This window comes from Odontesthes bonariensis, chromosome 3 (assembly GCF_027942865.1).
Source record: "Odontesthes bonariensis isolate fOdoBon6 chromosome 3, fOdoBon6.hap1, whole genome shotgun sequence".
Taxonomy (NCBI): Eukaryota; Metazoa; Chordata; class Actinopteri; order Atheriniformes; family Atherinopsidae; genus Odontesthes; species Odontesthes bonariensis.
Window position 1 is genome coordinate 21,896,943 of NC_134508.1, and position 13,036 is coordinate 21,909,978.

General features: G+C 38.3%; 1 protein-coding gene across 2 annotated transcripts in view; it reads right to left on the reverse strand.

Moving 5' to 3' along the window:
- rad18 (RAD18 E3 ubiquitin protein ligase) overlaps nucleotides 1-4,898 on the reverse strand; it is a 30,686-nt gene extending 25,788 nt beyond the window's left edge. For both annotated transcript variants that reach the window (XM_075462132.1, XM_075462131.1), the window contains exons 1-2: nucleotides 4,771-4,898; nucleotides 2,204-2,282 (exon numbers count right to left, since the gene is read on the reverse strand). In XM_075462132.1, the coding sequence (XP_075318247.1) occupies nucleotides 2,204-2,282; nucleotides 4,771-4,821 (130 nt within the window). In that variant the 5' untranslated portion in view covers nucleotides 4,822-4,898. The remainder of the gene's footprint in view (nucleotides 1-2,203; nucleotides 2,283-4,770) is intronic.
- Between the last annotated feature and the right edge of the window lie 8,138 nt (nucleotides 4,899-13,036).

The window sequence follows — 13,036 nt, forward strand, 5'->3', positions numbered from 1 at the left end:
AGCATCACTGTTTGCAGTTTATACAGCAGCAGGTATAGTGTGTAAAGTCTACATGTCCACAAAGCTAAACAATGCGTGACAAATCTTCCCGTCTGTCCTCTGGGAATACATATGCTTCCTTCCTCATTTTTACACGTATGTTTTGTTTGTCAACAATGCAGCTCTTTCATATTGCTACTTATCTGAAGTGCAGAGAAGCACAATGCATCATTTCAGCATCGACACAGCATTGTGCTCTGGTGCGCTGGTCACATCAAAGGACTTGTAAACTAACCCAAGAGCAAACAACAAAAGAAACCTCAGGCAGCTCCCATTACCCAACGCTGATCTACGAGGGATGTCTGCGATAAAACAGAATGCATTCAGATGCGTGGATTCAGTAGGTATTCACATGTATTTAAGCTAAAAGCAACAGTTTGTTGCCATCGTTACGTGCAGAGTCTGCATGTGCACACAGAACAGAGTGAGGCAGGAGAGAAAAACACTTAAGGAAAAAAGAAAAGAAAAAAAACATACAAACAACTAGAAAAGTGAGTCAATTTAGTTACTCAATACAATTGGCAACAAAGCCTCCCAGCAGATCTGACTCAGTTGTTTTCCACTCCTGATGAGGAGGTAGGCAACTCAGCACACAGGGTGGCCACCTTGCTTTTTTGCTGAGGGCCCCCCACCACCCCCATCTCTCTGTCCCAGCAGTGAGAGGAATGGGGGGCCCTTCCTGTCTCCCTGTGCCAGTCTATCTGCAGCCTTCTTCCTGCCTTGTTAGACAAGAGGTCAAGAAATTATTAAAGTTAACATGGAGCGGCTTCCTCTCCACATTTGGTGCTTTGAAACCATGTGTACTGCATTAATCTATTCAGACCAGATGTACAGCACACGAGTATCTTTCTTTCAGACCCGGAGCGATGTTTGAGGGATGTTACCTTTCAATCTTATCTTGTTCAAGACGGACAACAGGGATTTTTTTACATTTGTAAAACATGGATAAACATAAATCGACCCCAGGAGTAAGTTTGCATGGTTGTTTTTTCTCATTTGCCCCCCCCGCCTCTCACCCAATGACAGCTGGGATAGGCTCCAGGCCCCCCAAACATGCTGAATTAGATCAAGCGGGTATAGAACATGGATGGATGGATGAACATAAGGCCAATGGTTCATGGTTTCTTCAGAGGTGGGAAAATTACAAGACGGGTTCCTCTCTGCCTGATCCCACGCAGCCGGAATACTTGTAGCAGCTTGGACTGAGCGTGCCGACTACACACGTGCCCGAATTAAACTACAGTCAGAAAAACATTACACCAGATAAAGAAGACAAGGAGCAGGAAAAAAATATGGATGCTTGTTGAGGGGAAAGTCTGAAGGAGAATGGCTGCAACCCACACGTGTGAAGCATTGACGCAGCTTAGCCAAAAGGTAGAATAAGTAGGCCCGTGAGTGTGTGTGCCAGCAGAAATCCAATCAGTTACGTGCGAGGGTGTGGATTCATGGGCCATGGGATGCTTTTTTACAAAACATCATAGGTCTGAATGGGTTAAAGCCTTTTAATTCATTTAGGTTTTTTAAAATGCACTTGATCAAGTTTGACATGATAAAATCATGTTTGACGTGATAAAATCATGTCAAATCCTTTCTAAAGCAGCTGCATTTTCCTCCAAATATAAATAAGAGGTACTCAAGTCATCTGACATAAAAATTTTTCAAAATGTTCAGTTTTGCACAGTCCTGCTGCAGTGGAGGAAAGACGATTCGAGGTAATTCAGAAACGTAAGCAGAAAACTAAAATAGGAACCCAGAGACAGCAGCATGGTGAAATCACCCGATGACACCTATGCCACAAGGCAAGTATGACGCTACGGCCAACATACGCAACAGCCCATCTCGTGTCAAAAATCCTGGTGGAAGCCAAACTTTGACTTGAATCAGCTCCTTTGTTACCCGTCAGAAGTTCTTCTGCCTCTTTGAAAATACTTTTTCCTGTCAGACAGTTTAGCATAACTCCATACAGGCAGGAACACACAGGTGGGTAGCTCATTTTGTTACCACTCTAAAATGCCTTCCTACAGTTTTCCAAACAATTCAGCTCAATTTTATGCTATTATACAAGCCACTAAGTGGTCTTTCCATTATACCCAGAGAGCTCTGTTAAACTTGTAAGAGTCGTATGAATCGGAATAATCTAAAAGCTGGTCTGCTTCTTACTTACAGTTGTGTGAGCATTTAGTCATCATTGAAATGCTGAGGAAGTCAAAGCAAATAGGACATCGCAGCAGCGTGTCAACATTCTGTGGATGAGCAGAACACAGAGTTACATAAACGTCCCCAGAACATATTCCACAGAATGGAAAAATAGAACAACCCGACTTTGACAACATACACATATAAAAGATAAAAACTACAGATAATGACAATGGTTATGTTAAACATTGCATGCTACATCTGCCTCAGCTCATATTTATAATACAAATATTTGAGCTGATAGCAATCCTTTTGCTTATTGTTTAACATCCATTTCCAATTGCTTATATAAAAACAGCTGAACAGATGAAACGTGTACAAATCTATTTTTTCATTTCAACCATTTGCACCTCCTTCTTCTGCAAATGTTTCACAGAAAGTATTCTTCATCTTAATGCACTTAACTTCTAATTGTGAGCCTACTGCATCTCAAGAGAATGCATTTGCAGGAAGGGAATTGTTGGATTTGCTGTAAAAAGGTGGCCAACGATATATCTATTACTAATCTAACACTAAAATTACCAGACAAAGACTAACCATTGATTGTTGTATGCCATTTGAGATATGTATAGCTCAAATCAAAGAACTGTTTTTAAGGGGGCAACAAAAGTTCTGCTACTTGTCTACAAATCACGGAATGGTTTAGGTCCAGAATACATGAATGACATGCTAGCAGAGTATAAACCCAGCAGAGCTCTGAGATCTACTGACTCAGGTCAAATAGTGGAGCCCAGAGTTCAAACTGGACACGGTGAAGCAGCTTTTAGCTGTTATGCTGCACACAACTGGAACAAACTACCAGCAGAACTGAAACTTAAATCCAGGTTAAAAACTTTTCTCTTTCGGTGTGCTTATGGTTGAGTTCCTTTAAATAATTTTAAAGCATAATGCTATAAATCCTCTTAATTGTTTTATATTTTTCTTTTTCCCCTCTTCTTTGATTGCTTTTAATTGTGTGTTTTAATTTTTATTCAATTTTTTTTCTCTTTAAATTGCTTGTTTTTATGCTGCTTTATGCTGTTCTTTTAAGTGCCTTGTCTTTATGTAAAGCACATTGAGTTGCCTGTGGTGTGAAATGCGCTATATAAATAAAGATGCCTTGCCTTGCCTTGCCTTGTCACAATTTCACAGTACCATTTTAAACCAACAGCAAACTTGTTTAACCTACTATCATTTGTGCATGCTCTGGTGGAAAAGACAGTAAAAAATAATTGGCAATCACGACACTTAAAGGATGTTCTTTGAGTTTTGGGAAATACAATTAAGAAAACCATATATGACACAAAACTATTTAATTTAATTGCTGAAGATTGTGGCTTTGAAAAATGTGCCTAAACATTATTCTGTTTTTTTTTTTAATCAAACAGAATGAAACGAGGTTACGGGGGGGGCTAAAGAAAACATTCATGGTCTGTCGATGACGGGATGAAAGTGATATTCAGCGATAAACCTTCAATCTGCATTAGACAAGAAGATGGTGCTGGAGCTTTTGTTTAGTGTGGGCCCAATGAAACACATGAAGATGACTGCCTGAAGAAAGCAAGCTAAATTTCACAGTCATTGAGGATGTGGGGTTGTCAGCTAAAGGACCAGGGGAAGTGGCATTAGCTTCTGGCATCAACAATTTCCTTCGGGATCAATAAAGTATCTATCTATCTTTCTATCTAACTAACTCTGCAGTAAATACACAGGTGGACATTGGAAATTTGGACATTATTCTCATTGCATCAATCAAAAGGAGGTTTAGTGATGCTGAGGTATTATTTAGGATGATAATGTAATTCCCTACAAAGCAAAGTGTGTTCAAACTTTTCTTCATGGAAGACACATTAACTCAATGACCCGGCCAGCAAACAGTCCGGCTCTTAATCTCATTGAAAATTTATGGTACAAACTGAAAAATATGACCCAGTTTTTTTGTTTGCTTTTTCACTTATTCGTGTAATTATTCATTGTCAATATAAAAACGCTGAATAAACATGTTCCAACGGCAGTAATTCCATTATTTATTCATTTTTTTGTAGTCACGGTTTGTCTGGCAATTAATGTTGTATACATGCTGTAAACAGCAGCTGATTTACTCTCCGGATAGTCCTGCAGCATTCCTAAGGATGTTTGCATCGTCTTACATGACTTCGTGTACTCCCTGAAGTGATTTTTAACACGTTTGGATCACGTTTTAGGTTGTCGTTACGTCTACGTTGGGAACCGTTAAGCAGGATTCCAACTCCGTACATAAGCTATGATCAATATTTACATTCAACAATAGTAAGAGATCGAGCTTTCTGTAAGTAATATACTATGTGTTTGTAGCTAGTAAATTAGCTTAGGTCACATTAACAAAGGTACTGCGTTCGGTAAATTATAAAACGAAGATCTGGACAGAGATATGTTTTATGAACTGCTTTATGGGCTAAGCTTTCATGTTTCATACTTTAATGCTAGCTCGTGTTTTCTTTTTCCTAGCTATGGGCTAGTAACCAGAGTTTCAGTCAAACAGGTACATACTATAACATAAATACGACGATGACTTACTTTCAGACAGGCAAGACTAGGCGGTAAATCCGCTACAATCTGACGGGCCATGATAAGGACACTGAAGTGCAGAGTTTGGAAAGTTAGCAGCTCTGCCTTTATGTCAGTGAACTGTAGTATCCCGCTCGAAAGGTTGCAAACTGACGTCACCTATCAACTTCCGCCGAAGCACAAATATCTGTGCTGCACTGTGCAGCTGGGACGCCACCAACATATCCTCACGGGGAACAGCTTTCAACTCCAGTTTGCTCGTATTAAGTCATTTTTGAAGTTTTTATTATATAATTCTATCATTAAGTGAAATTGGTTAAGTGAAAATTCCAGAAAGCACGCTACTTATGGTAACATTGTTGAGGACCGACCGTCAAGCAATGACTTACAAAAACAATAAAAGCTGTCCTAATTTTTTGCTCTAATAGAATATTTGATAACGTCTTAGCTCTTGCACCTTTTTGCCCATTTTGTGTTTCTTTAGTGGAATGAATACGATTATTGGCCATTATGGGTAAGTATGTGTAGAAATTCCTGTGAAGCTGAGCTATCGGTCATTATTTCAAGGTACAAATAAGATATAAAGTAAAGGAATGCTGCTTATGGCATCATTTAGAGACATCACAGCTCTTTAAATATCAGTTAACATCAGGTTTCAGATTTTTTTTTTTTTAATAAATATTTGATTAGAATGAAAAATATAACTACACGTTGAATTACAGCATAAACGGCAACATAAAAGTATTTTTTTAAAAGTCAACTTTTGCCACTGTAATAACAACATGATTCACAAATTAGTTAAATCTCTAGTCAATTCCAACTTCCATTTTTGTTTGTGTTTCAAATATCTGCCGTCAAAAATGCGCTATTAATCTAAATCAAAGCAGCGGAGGAGGTTGAAAAGGGGAAGATAGCCACCACTGACCACAACAAAAAAAAAAAAACGAAAAGGGGAAAATGAGTATTCCAGAGCAGCTGACTTACTACTGGTGACTGCACCTTTTTCAGTTGATGTGGATACAACTGATCCTGGATGACAAATGACACTATAAAAATAATGACAAACAGGTTTTAGAATTGTAAACATGTTATTCTACTTTTGCATGTCTTTAACGGTTGTTTTCAGATACTCATATTCATCACTGCTAAAGACATGAGATAAATGTTGTGAAGTTTTTTTTGTGGCTTTAGATAGACAAGGGCGTAGAAGCCCTTAGATAATGCAGGATCAAGATGTTTGTGGTACTCAACCAAAATGAAAGAATTACACCACTGAATATCAAAAGGTAGATAGGCATCACACTGCTACTGGGCCAATATGTGAGCATGTTTGTTGACATGGTCAGAATAAATTGGTCGAATTGAGATTAGTTCATCTTAACCTGAAGCTCTACATCCCCACCTTTAGAAATCCTCCTAGCAGAGTTGACCAAAAAAGCTTCTACCTGAGGCCCACATTACACATTTTAACATGGTTTTGTAACTTCTAGAAATGACTTTAGATTACTTCCTTAATGGTTTTTAATGATAGCACTATGATTTGTTCTTTATTAACTTTAAAGTTCCCAGTCATAAAAATATATTGGAGTGTCCGCCAAAGTTAAGTTCCTGAGAAACTTATCAGCTCCAATCTCAAAATCCAACATGTCTGCCCATGCTTTAATAATTACTGATTGCTACATTAAATAACTGTTTATTGGAGCTTCGGTCACGTAGTGTCACAATTAATCAGTCAAACACTCAGTAATGTCCAACCTCTGTCAGTGAACATATTGCTATGGCATTTGTATGCACAAAATATGGTGTATCAACTTGAATTGCTAATGCTAGCAAGCCTGGTCAATGAACACAATAATGAGCAAATCCTACTAGTTTTATGACTTGAAATTGGAATGCAGTCAACCTCCCAACTGCGAGCTCTGATTTCCGAGGCCAGTGGATCACAACATTATGCACTGGACTTAATGCAGTTTTAGAGAAGGTAGGCTAAATGATGTTTGTTTGACATTTCCCTGGCATAATGGTTGAAGTTTAAACTTCTTCTTCCAGTTCCTGAAATTTCATTCCAAAATTGCGTTTCACTTGAGTGATGTACTGTACCAACAGACATAACAAAATGATTTCCATCAAACATCCTCAGTTTCAAAAAACAATAATTGGAGTTTGCAGAACACACAAGAAAGACAAAATTGAATGCTTTTAGGTTGTAAGCCATCGGACTAAATGCTGACCGTGACAGTGAAGTCACTGTATTGGTAAAGTGACTTCTCCAATTAAATCAGTGGCAAAAAGAGCTGATGTAGTTCAACTGCTTGCTTATAGCTTGTACCTTGTACAGCAATTATAGTCGTCAATATCATTGATCATTTATCCTTAACAAGGCACTTACACCATCGAATCCCTGCATTCTGGACTCGATTGTTCCTGGGCATGTATATATACAGTACTAGGTTGTACCCTTGGTGTATCTAATTCTGCAGCTCCTTCTGTAAGTAAGTAAGTAAGTAAAGTTTATTTATATAGCACTTTTCGCAGAAAAGGAAAAGGAATTATTTTTTTTTGTATTTGCATGGATCATTTTAGGTTGCTTTATGAGAAACAGATACAAAGATACTCCAAGCATCTATAAAATATTTTGCAGTCCTTGTTGTGTGCTTACATATATTTTAATGACTGCATGGTTCCATGTCTGAGATGAGTGCTGCTTGCACCGGCAAAGTCATTTAGATGCAAATTTAAAAAAAACACACAAGGATTCGGACTATGTATTCTCTTTAAAGGGGGAAAGTATTAAGGAAAAATAAATATATGCTTGTATCAAAACAGTGTTTACTGAAAAACATTATCTGTGTTTGAATATTAATTTTGCTAATGTAAACAAGACATTGAAAGGTTCATAAAAATGTCTAACTTAACATTAGAAAAAGGAATATATATACAGAGAAACATGAAAATCCTCACCCCAACACATGTCTGCAGCACATTCAGAGTCAAGTATTCTACCTCCTTGCAGTGGTCTTACATAGTCAGACCTATAATATCTCCACAGCTCTGGGCTAGCACTTAAGAATGCATTCACAATAATATTGTGTCACGCCAGGGAAGTTATGTTTCATGATTTATGTTTTAGGTCACGTTTTGGTTTTCAGTCCATGTTTAGTTTTTAGTTTTGTCATGTCTTAGTTTCCCTGCACTCTGTTCATTAGTTCATTCACTGTACCTGTTCATTCCCCTCCAGCTGCACCCAGTCACTAATCACTCAGTCCTTATTTAGTTTCTAGTCTCCCCTCTCAGTTTGCCGGATCTTTGCCCTACATGCCTACATTCCATGATACCTGTTTGTTCCATGTTCCTTGTTTGCCTAAGCGAAGTATTTATTTATTTATTCCCATGCCAAGTCCTTTTGTTTGTTCCAGCTACGTTTTTGATTCCGGCTCAGCCACGCCTTTTGTACTTTGTTTTTACTTTAATAAACCAAGCTTTCTTTTTTGAAGTCCGCATCCGTGTCCTACCTTTCACCTTCACCCTCATCCACCAAACCTGACACATTGAACTAAATATTTAGCCTTCACAAGGATGCACTGCATGAAATATTCACTGACCATTTGTGCATTTGTTTGGCATTTGCCAGAGGACACGTGACAGAAAAGCAATTTTATTCATTCTTGCCTCGCCATGCATTACATTTTTTCTACAAGTAGTGTCCCACCTGTTAGAATTCAAGAAACCCAAAGTGATACGGGTATCTGTGAAATTGTAAATGTCAAGGCCAATCAAGCTTCCCTGCTCCAATTTGTTATCATAGGTCTCATTCAGGTAAAGATAACATCATGCAGTTCTACACCGCCTTTTCCTGCCTGGAGTCTTTCTTCTAAAACGATCCCTTTGTGAGTTTCTGTGTGTGCATTTGCCTCTGACATGCCACAGTTTAATTTAAATTCATGATCACAAAAGGCATGAATTCATGTTCTCAAATGCCACAAATTATGAACAACTGGATGAGAGAAGCTCGGGCAAAATGGTAATAACAGCGACACATAGGCAGATGGTTCTGTTATCAGCTCAAATCAAATCAAGTCTTCTTTGTATCAGGTTTTTTTGCAGGAGTTTGAATAACCTCAGCACTCTGCAGAGACATTCTGATGTGTTTGGACAGCAGGAGTGTTTAATCATTGGATACTCAGCCAAGCAGAAGTATATGCTGCTATTAGCAGAATCACATGATGCGCTGAAAGCCTGTGATTCCCTGAGATTCTCGGTTTCACATATACTGGAGTTGTGTTACAAATTAAATGCATAGGTATTTCTCCTTGAATTTATTAAGTCTAGAATTTCAGAATAATCTCTTCAGCACAGGGTTGTATAATCGATCCTCCGTGGTTAACAGTTATCTTTGGCTCATTAAATGTATTTTGATATTTTGTTGGATTGGACGCATGATTGATTTTCTGTTTTGATCTTTAGGCTACTTTCTTCTCATATGGAGGAGACATTATCATGATGCACATCAGCAAAATGCTGTTGGTGTATTTGGAGGCTATTCCTCAAACCAAAGTAAAGGAAACTTGTCTCAGTATTTAATAGGGTATGGATTATTCCTAAATTCTCTTTCCATTCATCTATTATAAATAAACTTTATTTGCCTCGGTTTACAATTTCTTTGAAAGATCAATTAAAAGCAGCCAGCTTTAGCCATTTAGGGACTTCAATGAAATCCTGCTTCGGCAAAGTTTTTAGACATTCAAAAATAATGAAAACTGCGTTTGATGGGTTGTTTAGCACAAACACAAAAATATCTCTTTAAAGGAATTCTTATAACTTTGCTTAAACCTTTATCTGAAATTCCAGGGACTTTGATTTCTCCTATGTCTGCAGAACAGAAGATAAGTTTCCACGTTATGAAAAGTGCAGTATCAGTGGATTTGCGATGGAATCTTTTGATGAATCACCTCGTATGTTCCTATTATTAAAGATAAAAAGTTAAAGCAGCATGCTACTTTTAAACACTGTTCAAACAGAGAAGAGACAATTAGAGAAGGTGAGGAATTTAAATGAAAAAAAGAAAACCACATTGCATTGGCGAGGGTACATTTGCTGCTGTGCCTCGTTCACACACTCTTATTTAAATAGGAATATTTTAAAGTGTTGAGTTCAAGGAATTTTCTCTTCTTAATTTATAGTGACTTCTTTTCAACTGATTCCATCACACTAAGACATTTTACCTTTGTGCCAGAGTAGCATCTGTACAAAGACGAGGGAAATCTTTTTCGGCACCTCTAAACTCCAGGGAAGCATTTCTAAAATTTAGGTGTAAATCCAGCCATTCATCAAACATAAGGTACACATTTCTGCCACCACAAAACAGCGTGAGATCATGCTGCTTTGTCATGACCGGATGCTCATTTTCTTTGGCAAATGGTTCAAAATAGTGGAGTGTGCCGCAGCACACTGTGAGATGTTCTGCACTGCGTTTTTTCCTCGAATATGCAGCTTCTGTAGAACAAAAAACACACCGTGGATCACTGCATCATTGATTTTCTTATTGGAAAAACAGGTGCTTTATGACAAGTTACATCTAGGTACCCTTATGTGACGTATTTCATTGATACAAAATAGCTTCATATGACAATAAAACTTGTGACTTTCCAGAACTTAACATTCTGTACTTAGGAAGAGCTAAATCCACAGTTCACTTGACACGATGTCAAAGAGCTGCACTGTGCTTTATCAGTGTTACACTGTTATCTATTCTCCACTGGTGTATGTATATCTAATGAGACCCTTAGCCATGAGTCATCTAGTCCTGTGTTGCCCAGTGCACAAGGCCAGACCTGTCTGGCATTTTAACAATGGATGGAGCTGAGGGAAATTAGTGGAAACAGATGAAGAAAGATACGTGTGTGAAACAGTGGCCTCACAGCCTTGTCTTTAAACATGCTGATGAAAGAGCTCTTTTTTTACTGTTTATTTTTATGTTACATGTTTAACTCTACAATCTTTTTTTGTTAATGGTCTTTGCTTTAATATTAATTGTACAGCTGTGTCATTTAGAAGGAGCCAGGTGGCAACAATAACCCTTTGGGACTTCCATGTCTTCTGATGCAGGTGCAAAATACTGGTCAAGACTCGCATTAAAGGGCTGTTCTTTCCTTGTTCATGCAGTTTGACTTTTAATACCTTCAGTGCTTGTTTCAGAAATTTGTGGGAAGATATTGTTTCACTCGTTACCTCCAAACGCATAGTTGATTATAATTATTTTATATAGACCACACATTCCTGTCCTCTGTACAGTGGAATTGAAAACTGAATGATACTTTATTAATCCCTGTGGGGAAATTCTGTTGTTGTAGTATAATTTGTGGCGAAGGAGAGTAGCATAATAAATAAATCCCAAATAAAATAAAAATCAGTTCCCAAAAAAGAAAGGTGTGGTTGAAATATCCAGAGATCACCATGAATACATTGGTTTGTTTTGTTTTTTAGCTTGGTAACACATGTGCTGATGATGTCACGTGCACCCTGGGCAGGTAACACAGGGGAACTCCCACAGTAAACAGCATGGACAGAAACTCAGAACGAACAGTTGAATATCTGGGGTGCAGAGACACTCCTTCTCATTATGTGTCAGGGATTACACCATCTGTTGTCAACAAGCACTGCAATCCCTCCTCCTTTGCTTTTAGCACTTGATCTGCAGTCTCAGTCTGCCTGTATAGTCTCAGAGCCAGACAGAGACTTTAACGTAGACCTAAATAAACTTTAAACCCTGGTATTAAGTGATTCTAAGAGACAGATCTTTTTTTTTTTTTTTTAATTGTACAGGCTACATGACCATCCCACTTAAACACTTAGGGTGCATTCCACATGAACTTGGAAGTCAGAATTTCTGACGCTCCCGTAGGAGAAATCAGTCGAAAGTTAAATTCCAATCTTGGTGTCAGGAACTTCAGCATCTCTGGCTTGAAAAAACAACATTTCTGCCCCATGCAAAATAAGTTGTAATAGCTCCAGTAATAAATGGTTTGTTAGCAGTTTTGTCTGTCTGTGCCTCAATAAATGAGTGGCACACATAGTACTGTCCAGCCTTTGTCAGTGAACATATTGCTGTGGAGTTTGTATGCACGTAATACAGCATCAAGTGTTGTTATCAAACTGTATTGATAGCTTAGTCATTGCGCATTGCGGTGAGCAAATCATACTGGCTTTCTGATTTGCAACATGTACAGGGTGACATCATTTCCAGCTTTGAGATCCAACTTCAAATGGAACGCAGAATGACTCAGTTACAGACATGACATGCAGCAGCCTTTTCAATAATACACACTGACATGCTTAACTGAACACTTGTTAAGGTGAGTTATCATTAATTAGCTTTTTTTTCTTTTCTTAACTGTGCTATATATTTTAATGCTAAAACTAAATATATGACCTTTCAAATATTAGTATGGCAACAAACAATGTTTTGCTATGTTAGGAAATAGCAGTTTGATGGCGATGCTCACGCTGTCCCAATGTGTTTATGGTACTTCTTGCTCCTGTAATGAAACTGGTGTGGCTGCTTGTGCATTTTAGTCAGAGTAGCTGCTGCTCAAGCGCCAGTAGTTTTCTAAAGTCGGATATTAACTCTTTCAAGGTATGCAAGGTTATAAAGGACCTTAACCTTATTGCACACCAAAGGGAGGAATTCTCTCCCACAGTAAACACTGCTAATGAACTGCCTGAAACAAGCTCATTTGTAGTCCAGGCTTTTCTTCCTGATGAGACGATATCACATGAAACACATTTGTGTCATGCCTGAGGAACGGCTAGTTTGACAAACAAAGAATGAGCATAGGTACATCCTTGGTGTATACAAAACAAGCGGAACCTAACTCGCTTCCAATCACGTTATTATGGGATCGTTTGTTTTTACATAATCACATTTGCTATTAAAGAGTGATCCCCTCTGCCCCAGCTATGCAATGATGAGATTTCAGAGTTTCGACATGCAATTCATGTGCTCTTGCTTGTTGTCTGGGAATGACACCAAAAGTAATGTGCATTGATCTTGTGTGGCCTGTGTGACATGTCATGTACACTTTGGTGTGACTTAAGAGAAGATGTGCGTGGACAATAACAGCTACAAGCCTGATTCGTCTGTGTCCTCAAGCTTAATTTATTATGCATGCAGTATGTGCACTACCCTTCTTCACTCATGCACTTCAAAGATGTAAGCATAGCTGGAAATGTCACCGGATTTAGAGGTGTTGCCATCTGCTGTAACCTTGACAGTCCA